This window comes from Caretta caretta, chromosome 2 (assembly GCF_965140235.1).
Source record: "Caretta caretta isolate rCarCar2 chromosome 2, rCarCar1.hap1, whole genome shotgun sequence".
Classification (NCBI taxonomy): domain Eukaryota; kingdom Metazoa; phylum Chordata; order Testudines; family Cheloniidae; genus Caretta; species Caretta caretta.
Genome location: NC_134207.1, coordinates 220,183,885 through 220,207,766, shown reverse-complemented (window position 1 = coordinate 220,207,766; position 23,882 = coordinate 220,183,885). Strand labels below are relative to the sequence as shown.

At 43.4% G+C, this 23,882-nt stretch overlaps 1 protein-coding gene across 7 annotated transcripts in view; it reads left to right on the top strand.

Moving 5' to 3' along the window:
- The window catches only part of GLCCI1 (glucocorticoid induced 1), a 107,108-nt gene that overhangs the window by 79,084 nt on the left and 4,142 nt on the right, over positions 1-23,882 (top strand). For 5 of the 7 annotated variants that reach the window (XM_075125838.1, XM_048838229.2, XM_048838230.2 and 2 more), the window contains 2 exons: positions 6,202-6,412; positions 23,745-23,865. In XM_075125838.1, the coding sequence (XP_074981939.1) occupies positions 6,202-6,412; positions 23,745-23,865 (332 nt within the window). The remainder of the gene's footprint in view (positions 1-6,201; positions 6,413-23,744; positions 23,866-23,882) is intronic. The other 2 variants (XM_048838234.2, XM_048838232.2) reach the window with 1 other exon arrangement.

Sequence of the window (23,882 nt, the reverse complement as noted above, 5' to 3'; positions counted from 1 at the left end):
TCTCTCTTCTGTTGAATAACTGTATTTTGGATTCTTTTCCCTTAAATGTTATAAAATGCATTTTATTTTTGGCAGTTGCAGATTTTTTGAGTCCCCTTGTATTATTTTTATCATTTTTCCCCATCTGCTCCCAATTTATCTGTGAATTTTGTCAACAAGCTCTTTATTCTGTTTTTTTAGATCATTAATGAACTTTAAATAAGACTGGGTACAGTGTAGGACCAAATTAAGCCCTGGGGTACATGAATGCAGCTGCATTGACTTCAGCTGAATTACCCTTACATCAGAGCTGAAATTTAATCCACAGATTCAGCTGGTAATCTATTAAACTTCTTCCCAAATTTTATACTTTAACATTTATCATAATATTCTATTTACAGTCTTGCAGAAAGCTTTTTCAATCCACATAAATCTTCACATGAATCAGTCTGAATTAATTAAAACTTGTGTTTGCAGGACATGCTTTACTATTTACTTTGCTTTACTATATTTAACAAATATAGTGTTTCCTGCTATCCTTTTGCTAACTTAATTTTGTAAGCATATTTTTTAAAAATCAAGTTATGTTAGTTTGCAAGATATATTCTGCTTCACCACATGCTGCTTATTGCTCTTGAGTCTCTAAAAGCTAGAAATATTTTTTTCTCATTTATTCCACTTTTTTTTTGCTAGGGATAGAAGTTAGACGTAAAGGATAGTAATTGCTAGAATATTCTCACTATGTATTTATACTTCTCAAAAATAATTGTTAAAGGCACAGTAACTTTATTAGCTAAGTCCCTTACTGTTCTAGTTGAATATAGTTTGGATGGCTAACTTGTATATTTTCAGATATTCTCTTTCCTTCTATTTAGTAATGTGTATATTTTAAAAATCTTCCTCTTTGCTTAAATATCCTTACTCTTCCTTTTTTCTTGTTAAAAACAGTTAAATATTAGCCATTTCTGAGTCCTTGTTAATATTATCCCATTCTTATTTATTAATGGACTTAATTTCTTTCTACCACTGCTTCCTTTCTGAATGCACATATGAAAGCCCTCTATATTCCTCTTAGCTGCTGTTGGTTCTCTTCCCCCGCCCCCTTTTGGCTAACACTAACCCATTCTCCTTTTTGCTGTCTATTTTGCCAGCAAGCTTTAGTTGTTTTCTTCTTTGGTTGCTCTCCCTTTCCATTTATAGTATGATCTATGATCAATTTCCTCCTGCAGCCATGTGTATGGATTTGGAGTCTGGATTTTGTCCTCTTAGTCTGCAGTAGATCTACAATACAGTGTGTTTGTGGTGGCCGGAGTGGAGTACTGAATTTTATTTAGATGGAAAGCATGATCAACCTCTCATGTTTGATGTATGGAAAATCAGAGGTGTCCAGTTACAGGGCATTTTTCTACTTGTTCAACCAATAGACAAATGCCAGTAGCTGGACATTGTTTTTCTGTACATTAAGTATAAATGAACATACCTGATCCAAAACCTTTATATAAAGTTTTTTAAATTAGAACATTTTAGCTGTATAAAGATGTGACACTATATTTTTTTTTTAAAAAAAAAGCCATCCTAGAAAAGATTAGCCTTTTTAAATGTTCACTTTAACCATGTATTTTGTTTAATTCCTAATACTTGTGGAACAAGAGAGTAAACTAGTTTATGTGTGTCCCACTGTCCAAAGATTCAATCCTGTATTAAGATATGACTGTTTTCTAATCTCCATAAGTGTGAAAGATCCTTGCAGTATCCCTTCATCTCCTGTTTGAATATCCACTGGTTTCATTTATTCTTATTCCAAGGCATTCTTGGAATGCACTATAGAGTTTTGCTTTCACTGGTCTTGACTATGTCTGCTTCTACTACAATGTTGGTCCGCTTCACTGCTATTATAAAGGGCAAAGACAATTTGTATCTTATCTCTGTCTTTTTTATGTTCCAGCCTGGATGGTGGTTTTAAATAGAAAAAGTTCTAACTTTGAGACTGAAATATTTATTTCCTAAACAGCTGTAAGATATGTGGAAACTAGATCTCTTGTGCGTATTATAGGTACACTGTATCTCAGTAACATTACTAATGCTCAGAATGTAGGTGGTTTCCGTCTACCATTGAGGCCTGGTATGCACTGCGCCTCTTGTTCCGGTGGAGTACAGGAGTTGACAGGAGAGCGCTCTGCGGTCAATTTATCACATCTAGACTAGATGCGATAAATCGACCCCCGCTGGATCCATCGCTACCCGTCAATCCTGCGGGTAATGTAGACAAGCCCTGAGTGTAGTTTATTGGTGAATTTTAATGGAGTACCTTGAGAAGGGTATGCTGCTGTCAGATTGGCCATGTCTTTATCTCTGCTTAAGGGACTTTTTGCAAGAGAGAGGGAGACAAATAGCTGTCAATGTCATGCCATTTTCTGGGCTCAGTTAGCATTCTGTCAATATACAAAAGACTAACACACATGACTTGATTCTCTTACCAAAAGCACTCACAATACAGAAAAATTCATTTAATTTTCCATGAATTTATCATCATAAGAAGTTAAAGCAGCTGTTGTGAATTAATTACTTCATTTCTTCAGTTTAAAATTGTGAAGACCTCAATTTTTAACATACTCCATAAACTGTAGATATGGCTCATGGAAAGTAATTTTGAAATATTGATTTAAGTTGTTAAAAGCCATTCAGGGTCTTTAAAATATTTTGATTTTTATTTGCTGGAATTTAAAAACTGCACAAGAAACAACATTAAAGTGAAAGTTCACAGTTAGTATTTTTACAGGTTTTTTTAAATTGCATTCCTCAGTACAGTAAAGAGGCTTGGATTTTATATGAAGGGGAAGTAGAATTCTGCAGAAGAAAAGTAGTCTCTGAAATATCTATGGGAATTTTCTAAGTAGTGAACACCATTACATAAAACTTACATAGAATAGTGTCTGTCTGTCTAGAGAATGAAAACTTCTGTTTTCCATAATCTTAACTTCATGGCAAGGTGAAATATTTTGTATGTGATACACTTCTTGACTGTACAGTGGCATTTTTGCCCCTCAAAATTTAAATATTTAAAACTACTGACTTGTTAAAGGTTTCAGAGTAGCAGCCATGTTAGTCTGTATTAGCAAAAAGAAAAGGAGTACTTGTGGCACGAAAGAGACTAACAAATTTATTTGATCATAAGCTTTCGTGAGCTACAGCTCACTGAATGCATCCGATGAAGTGAGCTGTAGCTCACGAAAGCTTATGCTCAAATAAATTTGTTAGTCTCTAAGGTGCCACAAGTACTCCTTTTCTTTTTGGCTTATTAAAGCTGTTCCTGTTTGAGGTCTGATTTTTTTTTTCCTTTTTACGTACTTAATCTTCTTTATAGTGAAATCTAATTCCTGATTAGTGATAAATGTTCATCTTTAGAGGAGTAAAATGAAATTATATTTTCTCTAAAATTCACAGAGCAATTGATTATTGTTGCTAAATGAGCATCTACATTTGGTCTGATAACAATCATTATAAGGAAAATGTGTTCTGATTGGGCTCTGAAGATGTTCGTTTCTTGTGTTCAGACATCATGCCATGGCATGCTGTGTTGGACGTTTACCAAGCACTTATTGTTGGTGAAAGTTGGACCATTTATGTTTAGAGTTTTCTTTCCTGAGAAGTAGTGTACCATATATATATAACACAGTTTCAGTTAACAGTCTAAATTTCATATGATTTGATGGCAGCTTTCTTTTTTCCATTCAAGATGGCATATGAAAAGAAAAGTGAAATTAAAGCTATGTAGTCATAATTTTTACCCATGTTATCAGTAGCTTTAGTAAGTTTTTACTGAGAAATATTTAGTCTATATAGTATTGCATACAAAAAATATGTTGAAAGAACATTATTAAGGTTATGAAGTGAAAGCATTCAGATGTTAGGACATGCTAGAATTAATGCTGTCAGAGCCACAGAGCTCCTATGCGGTGCTAAGCAAGTCACTTGTTCAAAGTAAAAGTCCGAATTTTTTAACAAGGGCAAAACAATGTATTTCCCCTAGCCTCATTCTCAGAAATGGCTGAACCGTTTTGTCTAAAATAAAATTTTAAAAAAATCTTTCCTAGTCCTTGCCTAAATGAGACTAAAATTGGTATGTTTATTTATTGCTTTTATTTGTTCTCCCGCTCCTGTTTTTAAGTGCAATATAATTCAGATTTGTAGAGCCCTGCGCTGATACACAAATGTGTATCTGCATCCAATCCATGGTCCGCAAAAATTATCTGTGGATTTGAAGGGCTCTACACTGAGGGCCTACCCGAGGCTCCAAGGCATCCCCCCCCCCCCCCCAGCCAGAGCCTGGTCAGAGAGAGATACATAAGCAGCTGTGGGGAGCCCGTGCGGAGTTGTGGACCCTCCCTGCCCTCGGCTGGGCGGGGAGCGGTGACACGGCCAGGGGCTGCTCTCAGTCCCTCTCCCCACACCGCAGGCAGGTGGAGGGTCCACCACAGCTCCTCGGCTGGGCGCCACACCGCTCTGGGAGCGGGGAGACCTTTGGAGCTGCCTGTGGGCTGCTCAGGTCTGCCTACCCTGGGCAGGGGGCCTGAGCATCCCCCTATCAAATGTCACAGCTTTCCAGCCCCCCCACCCAGTATCCCTTTCCACCCAGGGCAGGTGGAGAGACCCAGCGTCCCCACAGCTGCCAGCACCGCTCTCCTGGACCCGGCTCTGGCAGAGGGGCGGCTCTGAGCTGCAACCTGGCCATGGTAAGAGCTAGGCAGGCAGCTGTGCTGTGGCAGACCCTCCAACTGCCCTGGGCAGGGAGCCCGAGCAGCCCCCGGCCCATGTCCTGCCCTCCAACCCCTCCACCCACCTAGTATCCCTGCTCCCCAGCCCCTCTGCCCAGGGAAGGTGGAGAGACCCAGACTCTTCACAGCTGCCTCCGCAGCTCTCCATGACCCAGCTCTGGCTGGGGGTGGGGAGTGTGTGGATCCTCCACCTGCCCTGGGTGTGGGGCCCAAGCAGCCCCCTCCCCCCCCACACAGTGTCCCTGTCCCCTCCAGCCCCCATCCCCCCCCCCCCCCCCCCCGCAGATATAAAGCGGATACCCGTAGCTTTGCAGGGCTCTACAGATTTGACAGGGGATGTTGCAAGAACACTGTTCTCAAAGACAAAACTATATACCCAGGCAGGAAAAGAATAGCAAATAGGTGGAGTACACCAACCTGGTTTGTCACTATCACCAAAAGGGGAGTGGGCAGGAGAGGCTTAAACAGTGGACCAGAGAATGGTACGCCATAGTTGAAAAAATCATATATTTTTTTAAACTAGGCATGTAACATACTATTATATTTTCATCTTTCATTGTACTCTCACCAAAACTAGCTACACCAAAGCATAAAGTCCTATCAACTGGAGATCTTTGTTAAGGCGATTTTTTTTTTCTTTTTGTAACAATAGAAACTTATTGGAAATTATACTAGTGTAGTTATCTCTGTTAAACAAAACTGAGAAGTTAAGCTAGGGGTGGCCAACCTGTGGCTCCAGAGCCACATGCGGCTCCTTGCATAGGCACCAACTCCGGGACTGGAGCTACAGGCGCCAACTTTCCAAAGTGCCGGGGAAGGGGGTGGGGGGGAAATGTGTGCTCACGGCCCTGCCCCTGCTTCACCCCTTCTCCCAAGGCCCCTACTCCTTCCTGCCCCCTTCTCTGAGCCTGCCACGCCCTCGCTCCTCCCCCTCCCCCAAGAGCCTCCTGCATGCCACAGGAGGCATGGGGAATGAGGGGGAGGCGCTGATCAGCAGGGCTGCTGGCAGGCCCGGGGGGTCGGCGGGGGGGAGCTGATGGGGGGCTGCTGATGTATTACTGTGGCTCTTTGGCAATGTACATGGGTAAATTCTGGCTCCTTCTCAGGCACAGGTTGGCCATCCCTAAGTTAAGCAGTTATTTAACATTTTGTATTGTTACTTTTAAAAATACTTTTGTATTTATTTAAGCAGAATAAATCTTAGCACTCTAGAATAAACTGAAATGCATCCAGTCCTGAAACTTGTATGAGAAATACAGTTGCAGCTGCAGTTGCCCTGCAGCAAAAGGGTTAATGTGTATTTTATGATTCTTTCCTTTTTAAATAACATGCTTGGTTTAGAACAGATCTTTGTAGTCAAGACCTGAGTCTTCAGTGGGAGCTTTGCAGGCTGAAGACTTTTAGAATCAGCCCTTCCTATATAATCTAAGCGTTGTTTCTGTTGCAGCCTTTGGATATTCCTGATGGTCGAAGAGCACCCTTGCCTGCTCATTATCGTAGCAGTAGCACGCGTAGCATTGATACACAGACTCCCTCTGTCCAAGAGCGCAGCAGCAGCTGCAGCAGCCACTCACCATGTGTCTCTCCCTTTTGCCCTCCGGAATCTCAGGATGGGAGTCCTTGCTCAACAGAAGATTTGCTATATGACCGTGATAAAGGTGAGAGTTGAACCATCCATTTGAGCATACTGGGATAGCCTGTGGTGTCCTGCATTTACTACTACCTTCATTTTACTCATTACATCAATTTTTTTTATGTTTTGTTTAGTTGTTGTAGTGGGATTGCGGACGAGGATTCATCTTAAAATTGGTTTTGTTTGTGAACATATGTTTTCCCCTCTTGTTTGTGAAATTTCACAAACATCTTCCATAAATATGTCAGAGGAGCACAGCAGAGTAAGAAGTACGTATGAAGGGTATAGCATGAAGAATGCAGAAAGCAACAAATATATTCCAAAAAAGTGTTTTATAAAGGAGTATGTAGAATCTATTCATCATGTGAGTGGGTTACCTGCTGATCAAAATGGTGAATCTGAATGTTTATGAACCTTGTTCAAAATATGATTTTGCATTTTTCTAACTTTATATTTGTAACTATCCAGTGGGATGCAACAGTTAATAGTGGGAACTTGCTGATGAATTTGTATTTGGCTGCATTGCATAACTGAACAGGATTTCTGAATGACTTCTTAGTTAAATTTTACATTAAAACCACTGTCAATATCTTTCACTTTTCTCTGTCAAGGTTTTAAATGGCAATGGAACTTGGTAGGGTTCCAGTATTTGAAAGAGTTAACAGATAAATGATGTAATACACAAAGATGTAAGTAGCAATACTGTACGGTGCAGTATCATTAGCCTTTGTACTAGTAGCAATACACATGTTGGAGAGAAAATGTCTTGTGTGAATGGGGAATCCCAGCATTCATAAACTTCATTTCCAGTACCTACAGAATGACAGAATAGTTTTTTAGTTTCAGTTAAAAATCTAATTTGTTTTGTGACTGGCCAGATTAATTTTCCTTTTATTATTCTTTTTGGTTTTTTTTTTGTTTCCAGGGTTTTGCTTTTAGTAGTTTGTCTTTTGTTTCCTGATCACCTACTACTTCTAAAGATTGGAATTTTTTCTCAGAGTAGGAGTTGGCTCACTAAACAGGAGATCTGATGCATATATGGTACCATTGTTTTGTCAATTTAAAATATTGCTGTAAACCTGAGTAAAAATTGTAAAATGCCCCTATTTTACTGACCAAAGACAGATCGTTTGATAGGGAATTTTAATTTTCTTTTTCTTTTTAGAGGTAGCCTGTTCTTGATGCATTATTTCAATAGCTATGAATTGTTTAGGAAAGTTGTCCAAAGTAATGTAATGTTACTCCTTTTCAATCCGTTCTTGCTATAGGTTTAAAATAAAAAACAAAACTTATTTCAGTTAGCTGTAAGTAAAAATTGTTCTTCTTCGAGTGCTTGTTCACGTCCATTCCACATTAGGTGTGCACGTGTCACGTGCATGAGCGTCGGAAACTTTTTCCCTTAGAGGCTCCCAGCGGGGCCCCTGAGTATATATATGCCAATGCACCATGCGTATATACCCCTGCCGCCTGACCCCCTCCAGTTCCTTCTTACCATCCGTGGCAGCGTTGGAACAACCTCTCTCTCTTGGATGAGAGCAGTCCCTTAGCCTTTCTCATAGATAGCTGTTATCAGTTAGTTAGCATAACTTGGTTATGGACACTTAAGTGATTAGGTGCCTGGAGGCTTCCAGCACCCGCTGTGGGGCATGCCGCAGGCCCACGGGTTTAAGACTTGTGCCACGTGCCACAAGCCTATGCCAATTAGTGACCCCCACGGCTCGTGTCCCCATTGCCTGGGGGAAGAACATCAAACTGAGCGGTGTAGGATTTGCAAGGCGTTCAAGCCAAGAACAAAGAAAGAAAGAGACTTTCATTTAAAGCAGTTGTTGATGGAAGCCGCATTGCAACCACTGGGCCTGGAGTGCCCAACGCCTACTCCGGCTTCCTCGGTGCATAGTGCCTCAGAGCCGTCGGGAGACCCGGCACTGGCTAAACACCGAAAGCCATCGGCCCCAGAGCACCAGACTAGGCCCGGGCACCGCTCGTCCTCCCTGGTGCAGCCCACAGCGCAGCCAAAAGGAAGGCGCAGATGTTCCCCGCATCGGAGGCCGGCGCCTTCCAAGGCCCCGAGCACTGATAAGAGTGGGAAGGTCGCTCTACCGGCGCTGGCACCAGTGGCTTCAGCACCACAAGTCCCACCGAGCCCAGGCCTAAGTGAGCTCAGTGCGGACAATGGGCTTGAGGACTTAATGGATCAGCCCTCCACGCCTAACACCTTTGAAGCGGCAAAGGACCTCATTGAACTGTCGGTGACAAGCCGCCTCCCATACAGGGAGAATCCTCTGGCACCCATGTCATGCCATGCCGGCATCGCTCCCGGAGTTGGTCCAGATAGAGCTCCGTGTCTGCAGACTCCCAGTTACCCGTGGCTCAGAAGGAAGTCGTGGTACAGGGAGTGGGTCGGCGCGAGGAAGTAACAGAAGAGGCACGACGCTCTCTGGCACCAATTAGAGGCCGGCACCAGGAGGAGTCAAGACAGCCCTCTCCAGAGGACTCCCGCAGACGCCAATCCCAGTCCCGAGGGCGCCAGTCCTGGTCCTGGGGATATCAGTACCGGTCTTGCTCCCATTCCATTAGGAGCCGCTTGTTGACCTCCCGCCAGCACAGATCATTGGCACTGCCGTGGCCTTCACAGTCAGCATCACTGCAGTCCAGCACCGACTCCAGCCATAACAGTTACTCACACTGTGCTCCAGACAGCAAGGACCCTCAAACAGGGTGGAACCCCCAGTGGGGGCTGCCAGGTCATTGGCCTTTCTAGACTCATTGGGCCTATCAACGGCGCCAAGGGGCCCCATCCAGGGCGAGCTACTTGGTGCAGCAGTCCACTTCCCCGCACCGATGGCACTGGAAGCTACAGTATCCAGGCCTCCAGCATCTCCCCAGGATAAACCGGAGAGACCAGCATCGAGGTCTCCTGCCTCAGCCCGAGCCGGAGGCCCTTCCCATGGAAGAAGGGGAGTGGGAGGACCAGCCAGAGGGGGGTGAGCAGCTGCTAACCTCCTCATCGTCCCCAGATGAGGCAGTGGCAGGAACAGCGGTGTCCAGCCCTCCACCCATTAGACCACAGAGCCCACCAGGAGCTACTACATGGAGTTGCCCAGTACTTGGGGTTGCAGGCCGAGGAGACAGTTGAGCAGGAGGACCCCATCTTGGACATTTTGAGCCCCGAAGGTCCATCTAGACTAGTGCTCCGGCTCATTAAGACCATCCAATCGAATTATAAGACTATATGGCAGACCCCTGCCTCCAGCGCTCCAAAGGTCAAAGGTGTGGAGTGCAAGTACTTTGCCCCGTCAAAGGGCTACGAATTCTTGTTCTGCCACCCAAGTCCGTGCTCCCTGGTGGTCTCTGTGGTGAACGAAAGGGAGCGCCATGGACAACAGGCCCCAGCACCTATGGCCAAGGAGGCAAAATGTCTGGACCTTTTTGTCAGAAAGGTGTACTTGTCAGGGGGCCTTCAGTTGAGGATCACTAACCAGCAGGCCATCCTCAACAGGCATAATTTTAACTCCTGGGCAGCGGTGGGGAAAGCTTAAGGACAGCCTGTTGCAAGGTTCCCAACAGGAGTTTATGGCCCTGGTGGACGAGGGCAAGGCAGTCACTAAGACCTCTCTCCAGGCCTCCCTGGATTCAGCAGTTGCGGTGGCCAGAACAATTGTGTCAGGGGTGGTCATGAGGCTCGATGTGGCTGCAGGAGTCAGGCCTGCCGCCTGAGGTCTAGAGTATGCTTCAGGACCTCCCCTTTGAAGGGTCCAGGCTCTTTTCGGACCAGACAGACGCGAGGCTGCATAGCCTCAAGGACTTGAGGGCTACACGTAAGTCACTGGGTATGCACGCCCCGGTGACGCAGAGGAAGCCCTTTAAGCCGCAGCCTCCCCCTCAGCGCCAGTACCAGCCTCGTCATAGGTATGAACCTTACCGTAGGCGAGGCAGGGATAACAGGCGACGGCGCAATAACAACAACAATAATGCGCCGGGTCAGAACCACGGTCAGCACAAATCCCAGCCAGGCACTAAGCCAGGCTTTTGAAGGTGCGCTTCAGGACTGCATACCAGACCAGTCACCGGATCTGTCCCCTTGTTTCCTGAACCACCTGGCCCGTTTCTCCCGTGCATGGTCCAGCATTACATTGGGACCTTACGTTGGGTCTTACACACGGTACGGAATGGGTACTCGCTGCAATTCTCTTCCTTCCTTCCTTCCCTCCCTCCCACCCCCCTTCCCCATCCCTCTTCAGGGACCCCTCTCATGAGCATCTCCTAGAGAACAAGGTTCGCTCGTTGCTGGGGGCGGTAGTGGCGGTGCCGCACGGCCTAAGGGGGAAAGGTTTCTTCTCCTGGTACTTCCTCATCCCCAAGGCCAAAGGGGACCTTCATCCCATTTTAGACCTGCGTGGGCTCAACAAGTTCCTGGTCAAGGCCCAGTTCCGCATGATCTCTCTGGGCACCATCATCCCTTCCCTGGATCTGGGAGGCTGGTACGCTTCCCTCGACATGAAGGACGTGTACTTTCATATCGCCATCCACCCAGCACATTGGCGGTTCCTGCACTTCACCGTGGGCCAAGGACATTACCAGTTTGTGGTTCTCCCGTTCAGTCTATCTGCGGCCCCACGAGTGTTCACGAAATGCATGGCGGTGGTGGCGACCTTCTTACAGAGGCAGAGAGTCCGGGTTTACCCGTATCTCGACGACTGGCTCCTGACGGGTCGATCCAAAGCAGAAGTGTGGGGCCATGTGGAGGTGACCCTGAGATTGTTCCGCGAGCTGAGACTCCTGATCAACGTCCCCAAGTCCACTCTCAAGCCCATGCAGAATGTGGAATTCATAGGGACAGTCCTGGACGCAGATCAGGCCAGGGCAAGCCTTCCAGTATCTCAATTCTGGGCTATCCAGCAAGCGGTGGCCTCCCTGCGGCTGCTGGGCCACATAGCAGCATGCACGCGTGTGGTCAGGCATGCCAGACTGAGACTCAGGGCTCTGCAGGCGTGGTTCGCTCAGGTGTATCGCCCAGGCAGGGACCCCCTGGACTTGGTAGTGACAGCCCCAAGGAGCATGCTGGACTCCCTGCTGTGGACGCTCAGAGTGGACATCGTGCTTTCGCTCTTCTGCAGGTGGGGGTTTCCCCGGGTAGACCTGTTTGCCACCAGGGCCAAAGCCTAGTGCCTGCGGTTCTGCTCATTACAGGGCCACAGCCCAGGCTCAGTCGCAGACGTGTTTGCGATCCCTTGGGGAGGGGGCTTGATGTATGCTTTTCCCCCGCTCCCCATGGTACACAAGGTCCTGCTCAAGGTACGCAGGGACAGGGTGGCAGTGGTCCTCATCGCCCTGGCATGGCCCTGCCATCACTGGTACACAACGCTCCTAGAGCTGTTGGTGGAGGCCCTGGTAGTCCTGCCCCTACATCAGGACTTCATCACGCAGGACGGCGGGCAGCTTCTCCACCCCGACCTGCAATCACTACACTTGATGGCGTGGAAGTTCTGTGGCTAAACGCCTTGGAGAGCCAGTGCTCCCTTCCTGTGCAGCAGATTCTGCTTGGCAGTAGGAAGCCCTCTAACAGGGCTACTTATATGGCCAAGTGGAAAAGGTTCTCGTGTTGGTGTGAGCTCCAATGGGTGCGGCCGTGCCAGGCCCCGATGCAAGCCATACTCGAGTACCCCCTGCACCTCAAGCAGCAGGGGCTGGCCCTGTCCTCACTCAGAGTGCACCTGGCAGCCATCTCTGCCTTCCATCCGGGGTTTTTGAGGGGCTCGTTGTTTTGCCACCTAGTGGTGGGACGGTTCCTTAAAGGATTGGAGAGGATGTTTCTGTACTCACGCCCCCCAGTCCCTCCTTGGAACCTTAACTTTGTCCTCTCTAAGCTCATGGGGTCCCCGTTCGAGTCCCTCACTACCTTCTGCCTCCTCCACCTTTCCTGGAAGGTGGCATTTCTGGTGGCCATTACCTCGGCCAGAAGGGTGTCTGAGCTGAGGGCTCTCATCTCTGAGCCACTGTACACAGTGTTTCACAAGGATAAGGTGCAGCTCTGACCACACCCCAGGTTCCTCCCTAAGGTGGTCTCGCAATTCCATTTGGGCCAGGACATTTGTCTGCTGGTGTTTTTTCTAAACATGTCCCCATATGAACCCAAGTCACCGCAGCCTACACACCCTGGATGTCTGTCGAGCGCTGGCGTTCTATTTGGAGCGCACCAAGCCCTTTCGTAAATCCGCGCAGCTGTTCGTGGCCATAGCCGAGAGGATGAAAGGCCTCCCGGTGTCGGCGCAGCGGATCTCATCTTGGATAACAAGCTGCATCCGAGCGTGCTATGAGCTCACAGGTGTTCCGGCCCCAGCAGTCACAGCCCACTCGACCAGGGCACAAGCGACTTCCACGGCACAGGTCCCTGGCACAGGTCCCAAACCAGGAGATCTGCAGAGCAGCCACCGGGTCCTAGGTGCACACCTTCATGACCCACTATGCGGTCAACCAGCAGGCCAGAGGGGACGCAGCGGTTGGCAGAGCGGTCCTCCAATCAGTTGTTCCGGGACTCCTAACCCTCCTCCAGAGGTAAGCTTGTGATTCACCTAATGTGGAATGGACGTGAACAAGCACTCGAAGAAAAAACGGTTACTTACCTTCTCGTAACTGTTGTTCTTCGAGATGTGTTGTTCACGTCCATTCCACCACCCACCCTCCTACCCCTCTGTCGGAGTCACCGGCAAGAAGGAACCGGAGGGGGTTGGGCGGCAGGGGTATATCTGCACGGCGCAGTGGCGCCACTCAGGGGCCCCGCCAGCCCAGCGGGAGCCACTAAGGGAAAAAGTTTCCGACGCTCGTGCACGCAACGTGTGCACACCTAATGTGGAATGGACGTGAACAACACATCTCGAAGAACAACAGTTATGAGAAAGTAAGTAACCGTTTTTTAACTCAAGAAAATGTCAGTTTGAGAACAGTTTCCCTTACAGCATTAACAAATTTAGGCTTCTGTCTAAACATTGATTTTTAGTGAGATAACTAACATGTTTACAGTTGGCACCTTAGAGACTAACCAATTTATTTGAGCATAAGCTTTCGTGAGCTACAGCTCACTTCATCGGATGCATACTGTGGAAAGTATAGAAGATCTTTTTATACACACAAAGCATGAAAAAATAGGTGTTTACCACTACAAAAGGTTTTCTCTCCCCCCACCTCACTCTCCTGCTGGTAATAGCTTATCTAAAGTGATCACTCTCCTTACAATGTGTATGATGATCAAGTTGGGCCATTTCCAGCACAAATCCAGGGATTAACGAGAACGTCTGAGGAGGGGAGAGGGGGTAGGAAAAAACAAGGGGAAATAGGTTACCTTGCATAATGACTTAGCCACTCCCAGTCTCTATTCAAGCCTAAGTTAATTGTATCCAATTTGCAAATGAATTCCAGTTCAACTGGAAGGTGCTGAAGGGGCTGAAGCTGACGGCTAGTGGCGTTCTGTTATTTTCTTTGTTAGGCCTGTCCTGTAGTAGGTGACTTCTGGGAACTTTGTGACTTTGTCCTTACCCATAACTGTTTTACATTTGGGGACAATGTATACCTTCTAATCAGCGGCACTGCTATGGGTACCTGCATGGCCCCACAGTATGCCAACATTTTTATGGCTGACTTAGAACAACGCTTCCTCAGCTCTCGTCCCCTAACGCCCATACTCTACTTGCGCTATATTGGTGACATCTTCATCATCTGGACCCATGGAAAAGAAGCCCTTGAGGAATTCCACCATGATTTCAACAATTTCCATCCCACCATCAATCTCAGCCTGGTCCAGTCCACACAAGAGATCCACTTCCTGGACACTACAGTGCTAATAAACGATGGTCACATAAACACCATCCTATACCGGAAACCTACTGACCGCTGTTCCTACCTACATGCCTCCAGCTTTCACCCTGACCACACCACACGATCCATTGTCTACAGCCAAGCTCTGCGATACAACCGCATTTGCTCCAACCCCTCAGACAGAGACAAACACCTACAAGATCTCTATCAAGCATTCTTACAACTGCAATACCCACCTGCGGAACTGAAGAAACAGATTGATAGAGCCAGAAGAGTTCCCAGAAGTCACCTACTACAGGACAGGCCTAACAAAAAAAATAACAGAACGCCACTAGCCGTCACCTTCAGCCCCCAACTAAAACCCCTCCAACGCATTATTAAGGATCTACAACCTATCCTGAAGGATGACCCAACACTCTCACAAATCTTGGGAGACAGACCAGTCCTTGCCTACAGACAGCCCCCCAACCCGAAGCAAATACTCACCAGCAACCACATACCACACAACAGAACCACTAACCCAGGAACCTATCCTTGCAACAAAGCCCGTTGCCAACTGTGCCCACATATCTATTCAGGGGACACCATCACAGGGCCTAATAACATCAGTCACACTATCAGAGGCTCGTTCACCTGCACATCCACCAATGTGATATACGCCATCATGTGCCAGCAATGCCCCCCTGCCATGTACGTTGGTCAAACTGGACAGTCTCTACGTAAAAGAATAAATGGACACAAATCAGATGTCAAGAATTATAACATTCATAAACCAGTCGGAGAACACTTCAATCTCTCTGGTCACGCGATTACAGACATGAAAGTTGCGATATTACCACAAAAAAACTTCAAAACCAGACTCCAGCAAGAGACTGTTGAATTGGAATTCATTTGCAAATTGGATACAATTAACTTAGGCTTGAATAGAGACTGGGAGTGGCTAAGTCATTATGCAAGGTAACCTATTTCCCCTTGTTTTTTCCTACCCCCCCTCACCTCCTCAGACGTTCTTGTTAAACCCTGGATTTGTGCTGGAAATGGCCCAATTTGATTATCATACACATTGTAAGGAGAGTGATCACTTTAGATAAGCTATTACCAGCAGGAGAGTGGGGTGGAGGGAGAGAAAACCTTTTGTAGTGGTAAACACCTATTTTTTCATGCTTTGTGTGTATAAAAAGATCTTCTGTACTGTCCACAGTATGCATCCGATGAAGTGAGCTGTAGCTCACGAAAGCTTATGCTCAGATAAATTGGTTAGTCTCTAAGGTCACAAGTACCCCTTTTCTTTTTGCGAATACAGACTAACACGGCTGTTACTCTGAAACATGTTTACAGTTAAGCATGTGCATAAATGTTTGTAGAATTACTAAAAATGTCTAAATTGCTCTGATGTGTATGTGTTTGGAAGAATCATCAACTAGCCTAAGAGCTTTAGCACGAGGTCTGTGTCACAAGAGACCTGTTTAAGAGCAACTTTGGGTGTCACTCTTGGGATGAAGTTTTAGCATTTTCACAAATCTGATATGTGGATTTTGGGCAATACTGTTTGCCAATTGAATGGCTCAATGGCTTCTGGGTTACTAATTGAAGTCTAAGTGGGCTAAAGAGACAGACTACATTGTTGGTGGGAGGACAGCATGTGTCTGTGAAAGGGTCAAGCAATGGATTCCACTGAGATAATTTGTATTCGAATTTCTGAATGTCTTAGTTACAAAAAGAAAATGAGTTTTTACTTAAGATTTTGGAATTGATTCACTAGTGTGCTAAATACAGCACGATGCTGAGTGGTGCAGTTAAGGTTTTACACTCTTTCCTATGTATATTCTCTGCTGATTTTTTTAATACACCTTTTAGTATTATATAATCTGGATAGAATAAAATTCTTTTTATGGGGAATACGGACTGCTCTTGGTCCTGAAGAATGTTACCTGTCTGTCTTTAATTCAGGAAGAAGGGGAATTAATTGTAGAATTCTAGATGTTTATCATCTAGAAAAGATCAGACTCACATAAGTCTTGATACAGTGTGGGAGTTGGCCTGACTCCAAAATCAGCAGAGACCAGGAGGGCAAAAATAGATAACCCTTTTCAGTTTATCTGCAAGTTCTGTGTTGCTTTGTCCAGGTCAAATCACTAAATAGACTGCCACCATCAAAAACATTCAGTTTAAGAAAATTAGTCAACTCAAAACACATACACTAAAAAGCAAAGAAATTGATTCAGTTTTTAGTTAGGAATGCACAAATCTAAACTTGACAACAAGTGAAATGAATATAAACATTCTAAAGGAAAATCTTTTATTTGTGTGGAAGTATAATACAATGGGTGGGATTTTTTTAAAAATATTTTTAAGAATGTGGACTTTTAAGATTTTTGTTTTAAAGTTCTATTTCTTGGATATCTTCTGGTTAGAAAATGAAGACTAGAACTGAAGTATTTTGTTTCAAATTTGAATTGCTTTTCACATGGCAGGTCTTCTATTCTTTGAGGAAGTTGACAGTTACTTAGTTTTGCTACTGAGTTTCAAAAGTAGCAGTGGCATTTGCTCTGTACGTGGATCTTAGGACTGGCTGTAATACTAGGTTTTTATTGATTGTCAGCCTTATTGTATGTGAACGTAGCATCAGTGACAAACATGCTAGTTTGTAAAGTTATAAAGTCAGTAATATTTGTATTGTACCAGGCATGCGGATATGACAAAATAGCTTAATTATCATTCTGAAAATACTAAGACAAAGGTTTTATATTTAATCAATATGAAAATTAAGCTTCCTCTCTTTGCCACACTCTACTTTTGACATTCTTACATGAGGACATGTAAACAAGAAAAACAACTGTAGCATGTGTTGGGAAACCTAAGCAGTTAGCGCTGATTTAGAAGTGATACTGTAGCCAGAAATAGGCCTTAGACCCTCAGTTCAGTATAGTAGTGTGGGAATAGGACTGCTTCAGGAAGAAAGGGATATCTGTTCTGGATAGAAGCGTCAGACTAAATTGATTAAAATTAGCTGCTTCTTTCCCTTCCCCCCCCCCCACCAAAAAAAGTTAAATCACAGCACAACCAAGGCTATGGGGTTTTTTTTAAGTAAATTTATAGCCAGTTTCTGTAGACATCATTTAGTAACTGTGGCATTGCTAATTAACAGCATTAATTGTTGACTCTAGAAAAAATGGATGCAGTGACTTTCACAATTTCAGATTCAAGGGTTCTTACGTGATATTAAAATTCAACTGTCTGATGAACAACGTATGTCCTTCTTTGCAGTCAGACATTTTAAGATTTGAAAAGCTTGCTACTACATGCAAACAAAATGTAGGTATTTTAAATCCCAGATGATGTATTCTGTTTCTTCCCTGATTTGGGCCTCATTTTCCCTTCCAGTTAAAAAACTTAATTATATTTTTCAATAATAAATCAAAACAGCATTAAACTGCTCATGAATGTTTTTCTGAGTCGAAAATGAAAGTTAATAGTTAATTGAGCCACATGAGCAGTAAGGGGAGCCAACCCGCTGTCCAGACACAGCACGGATTTACATTTCTAAAGCATCTTTTCTTTCTTGTGTAAAGCTGTACTTTGGCCACAGGCCCTCATTTGCTGCTCTTTGAACCAGATCAGCTGTTTAGATTACATTTCTATAAGTATCTACTTAATCTAATGAATTTTTCAATAGAAAATGAAAGTTAACTCTGGTGAGGGGAACCATAACAGTTTCTGCAATGGGAAGGTGATTCTGAACAACATTGGTGAGAGCATGTGAGGAGAAAATTTCATTGCATTAAGGCTACCAACTCTACAACGTTTGCATTATTGGGATGCAGATCTGTGACACTGATGTGACTCTAGTGCACCTAGAATTAACTTTTGAGACCCTGTCTTCTGGAGGAATATTTGAGCTCTCTAAACCTATCCTGTTAAAATTGTAATGTAGAATGTGGTTTCTCGTTGGGGAGTCAACCAGTCGAAGAGTTGGTTAAAGTTTTTTTTTGTATGTAGATTACCTCCATAATGGTCTCTTGCCTAGCAATCTAGCATAGTAACTCTTAAATTGCTAAATACTTGATATGCTGCAGTTCCTCTAGGATTTATTTTAGCAACATTTGTGTTAGAATCATAGAATATCAAGGTTGGAAGGGAAGGGACCTCAAGAGGTCATCTAGTCCAACCCCCTGCTCAAAGCAGGACCAATCCCCAATTTTTGCCCCAGATCCCTAAATGGCCCCCTCAAGGATTGAACTCACAACCCTGGGTTTAGCAGGCCAATGTTCAACCACTGAGCTATTCCCCACCCCCCTTGAGAAGAGTTTCGGAGAAGAGTAATACTGAGGTAATTCTAGTCTCATGGAGAGAGGAGAAGAAAAGGTAATGATGAGTACGCAGAAAGTAGGACAGGATAATTTTATACCTGGGGCAGGAGAGGTAAATTAGACAAAAACAATCCTAATGTATAAACAGCCTGCTTTAAAATATATTTTATATCGGGGAAAATACCTTTACAATGTATTACCTTTTCTTGAATGATTTAGTGATAAGTATTCACTTTTAAGTACTACTTGTAGGCCGCAGAATGGTGCTGTAAACTGGGTGCCCCAAGCAACATGCTGATAGAGGTGCCATCTTTTCAGTGAAACATAAAAATGAACTCCTGTGCATTTACTAAAAGTCCCATTGCATTTTCACAAAGACAATGTCCTGGCTAAATTCCAGTTTGAGTAACTATATTCTGTCCACCTGGATTCTATATTCTGCACCCAAGGTTTCCATTTTCTATAGTATTCTGATAAACCTCCTGGGCTAAATCTTTTTAGTGTTCTGTACATTATTACTTAGTTTGTATATTCTGTCCCAATATTAGCTGCACTTCAGTGATGGCTGTTCAAAGGACTCCTTTATATATGGAGCTGTATCCTTCAATCCTGTCTTGGCCAAAACTCCCAAACTTAGTTTTGGCTAAATAAGGACTGCAGGATCTGGCTCATGGTTTGTAAAGTTTTTATAAAGTGCATGGAGAGACTAGAAGCAGAAAGGCACTTTTCTGTATAAATAGAGAATGCCATTTGTTTTTTAATTGGAAAGGCTTTTTTAATCTATCAAAACAAAGAGTAATCCTGAGGGTCATTTGCAGAGTTTCTCTTTTCCTTTTTTTTTTGTTTTTTTGTTTTTCATTTGTTGTCCATCTGCCACTCAAAATTTGCAGGTTATCTCTTACATCTGTCCCTTTTGTGTAAGTACTGTCATAGGACAGTATTGTAGTTGCTGAAACATATCTAGAGATTAAAAAACATTTCGTTACATATGTGATCTGTGTGTGGTTATTAGTGAAAATAATCATATTGTTTAATAGTATACAATTTAACTAAATTTGGCAAACATTTTCTAAAGCATAAAACAGCATTCAAAATATCCAAATTTTAAGTTTACAGTTGTATAACTTGGAACTCCTGCCAGACAAAATTGTTTGCCAAGGCAATCTTCATTGTAGTAATACTGAAAAAACTGGACTGAAATGTTACATCTTACTGTTTCCTATTAATCTTCTATCACTGCTGCCTTAACGAAATGTGATTCATTCATTTACTAAAATTGTAAGCTTTTAACTGCCAACACTGCAGGTTCAGCCCAATACAGCAAAAAATTAAGCAGTGTTCACCATTCTTCATGTAACTTCATCAGCAGTAAGTCTTCTAGTTTTGGAATTGTAACTGACAGTGTTGTTGATACTGTTCCAAGGAGAGCAGAATGGAACTTGCTCTTTTGTGACATAGTTGGCTTTGCAGCACTGACAATATTAAAAACTAGTGTCAATAAACTAAGCGTATGTGACTCAAAACATGGGAAAGAAACAAAAATACATCTAAACCATATTTTGCAGCAGCAAAATCAGTGTTGACAACTAACAGCCATGTGAAAAATGGAGGGGAAATATGATTGAAACTTTATCAACCACTATGCAAGCTATTTAGTGGTGGTTAAACATTTTAGAAATTTCAAAAAGTTATCAGTGTTACACATGCTTGAGGATACAAAGGCAGAGCAGCCATTCAGAGTAGCTAAGAAGTGACATTAGGAATCTGGAACCTTGAGCTGGTTAAGATCCGATACAGAGGTACAGTATGCTTGTTTTGTTGATGTATGCTTGTAGAGTACACCCCATTAGCTGGTGAATGGAGATAAAATAATGACTTCTTTGAAGGAAAGCATGCATCCCTGCCTCCCAAAGGGATGGAGTTTGGGAAGAAATATTTGCAGGATTATTAAAATACACATTACTTATTTTTTTAATATTAGAATTACAGTTGATGTTTCTGAACTTACTACTACTTCAGTAAAAACTTTACCATATGAGATTCTGGAACTACTGAAGACCAGTTTAAGAAACTGTAAAGACTGTCCTTCCTGCTTTAAATAATGGTATAATTACAGGCTTGTGATTTTTGTTTCCACAGCCCTGAAAAGAAACCTTTTAAGGTTTTATGAAATGAAGCACAAAGCATATACTGTGTGATTCACTTCATAAGCAAATGTATTCTTCAGACGTCAAAATCACATATTCTGTCCAAAATGAAAGGCTTGCTATTCTGTAAGTAACACACATACACCCCCCCCATTCCCCCCCCCCACACACCCATTAGCTTGTGAATCATCCCTCTACTTTGTATCTGCCCTTAAATTGGTAAAAGTATATTAATATCTACTTACTTACTTTGTCCTATAACAGTTTCAAGCAAACAAATCCAAACATGCTAAAAACTTGATCAGTGGATGAGCTGGCTAAACAGGATTGTAGATCTTCTTAAAATTGACAAAATTCTGAATTCAGCTGTTATCTCTGTTAGGGTTATGTCTACAGTTTTCCATTGATTGGTGCAGTGAACAGTAATAGTCTCATTTCCAAACAGATTTTAGGTGGAAACCTGGATCTTCAATTTTAAATGCTAGAGAAATGAACACGGGATTATATTCGATCACCCACATTTCAGTCTACTCTTCCTGTTCTGAGTTCAACATATGACCTTTATATATGGGGTCAGCCATGTTAGCAAAGTATTGGATAGATTCTAAAAGGATCTTGACGCTGTCAACTTGACAAATCATACTGCTGTTTGGAAGCTTGTTACTTGTCTTGTTACAGGTAACACCTAATATCCTGTAACTAAGAGGTCCATTCTGACTGATGAGGGAGAAACAGTGAAACAGGCTGTGCAAAAGTACTGTTAAGAAAGTAAACAAACTGGAGGGGAAAAAAAGTCCTCAAATCAGTTGCAGTACTGTTCAAAGGAAGTGTGGCGAAGTTGGTAGTGTCCCTTAAAAATGAAATAGTGATTTATCAAAACACCTAACATTTAAATTCAGTATCTTATATTTATGAGCAATGATTATATCGGAACTTTTGCAGACTCTTTTGTGGGTTCTCAAAGTGGACTTAAAATGGATTCACTGAGTCTCTGCATGGGATATGGGGAGTCTGTGCTAGTGGATCACAGTGCAAGATTGTGGCCTCAGTTAGTAGATTTTTCCTTGGTGTTTCTGCTGGCCTTTCATACAATAGGGGAAAATAAAACATTCAAAAATAGGAAAATGTGTATGTGAACCCACAGAAATTGTCTGGGGAGCTCAGGTACAGAAATGGAAATTACTCTTAGGATGGGATTCGCAAGGAGGATTTCGGTGCCCTTCAGCCTATCGAAATTCAAAACCTTGAGGTAGGTGCCCAGGCTGTCTGTACAATGTGTGAGGAGAACAAGATGCCATAAAAGGGGAATTACAAAGGCCAGTGTGCTGAGTGGGGAGCTGCCTAAAAAAGCCAGTGGGAACTGCTGAAGAGAAGGGTCTGGCGTACGCTCTTCCCCTCCCAGGGGGTTAGGTGCCTATCTCTGGGCCAGAGGAAAGCATCTTTTTCCACTTGGGATTCACAGCCATGAACCCTCTCCTGGAGTTCAGTGCCAAAGCCAGGTTAATGTTTTGTCTTCAAAATTGGTTGTGGTGGGGCCCGGGCCCCCTTATAGCCTTTAGTCCAGTGGTTAGGCCACTCAGCCAAGACATCAGAGACTTACATTCTTCCTTATCTGTAGCAGGGACTTGATCTTGAATCTCTCACCTCCCAGGTGAGTCTCCTAATCACTTTTGAATCCCATCCTTAACTGAATCCCAACCTTCTTTGAAACTGATTAAATTTCAAGTTGACATTGTCTCTTTAACCACAAGGTTCCATTTTCATGATGAACCGGGATAGGGAATGTTAGCTCTGCCTCCCACTCTACCAGTATCACAAAGACTACTTAACAGCAGGGTGGATGTCACCCCAAGAAATTCCTCAAATTCCAGTGGGAAATATATTCACATATTCATATTTAAAACATTTTAATTTCTCAGTGAAATAAAAGCTTCTTACGCTAAATCAGTGGTTCTCAAACTTTTGTACTGGTGACCCCTTTCACATAGCAAGCCTCTGAGTGCGACCCCCCCTTATGAATTAAAAACACTTTTTAATATATTTAACACCATTCTAAATGCTCGAGGCAAAGCAGGGTTTGGGGTGGAGGCTAACAGCTCGTGACTTCACACCCCCCCCCCCCCGAGGGGTCCCGACCCCCAGTTTGAGAACCCCTGCACTAAATGTTGTTAAACAGCCAAGATGAGAAAAATAGGTAATTTTCTTTTTAATCGGACAACATGAACCCTTTGAGTTCCCTCCGAATATTAAACATCATCCTGTTGCACCTATCAGACTATTTCAATATGAGTCTTTACTTTCTGACAGATCAGAGAGACAGAAAAACCTGCTCAGTATCTCAGGTATATCAGCTCTATATGGTTCTACTGTTCACTTTTATAACAGGAACAGTAAAACTGTGAAGAAAATAAGAGGTTCAAAAAACACCCATATCAGACAGTTGGTGCTTAGAAGGAAGAATACAAAGAATGTTAAAAGTTTTACTTCATTATAGGTCCTTAATCTGGCTGCATAATTTAGCTTTTATGCAGGCGAGGTTGGAGGGAGGAATCAGTATTACAAACCTGTTTCATTTTCTTTAACTCCTGTGCTACTCAGGAGGCTATTGAGGGCAACGTTTCTGCTAAGGACTATAGGTTTTTAATAACGTATATGCTGTATATATTCATTTTCAATTACCATGTTTATGCAATGAGAAGGCATACAGAACTCCACATTATCATAACCACTGTAATTCTTCGGCATGTGCTATACATATTATCCTGTTCATTTACATTTTTCGAAATACATAATAAAGAACTTATTTGTTTCCAGGATTACAGGTCTGCTTTATTCAATCTGCAGTGTTCTGGATAAAAATATCCTCCTATTATGTGCTGTTGTATGGTAGATTACTGCTGCACTGAATCTTTTATTCAGAAGAAATATGCGATACAAAGGTGTTAGAAATAGTCTGCAATAAAGGAAACATTGTGGTAGAGGCGAACTGGCATTAGAGGCTAAATTGTGAAAAAGACAGCTTGTTTGGAAATCAAATTTAATGAAAGCACTCTCAATCACTAGTAATATAACTGCTTTAAATTTTCAGACAGTGGGAGTAGCTCACCGTTGCCCAAGTATGCCTCATCTCCCAAACCAAACAACAGCTACATGTTCAAACGAGAGCCCCCAGAGGGATGTGAGCGAGTGAAGGTCTTTGAGGAAATGTCGTAAGTAATGCCTTTTA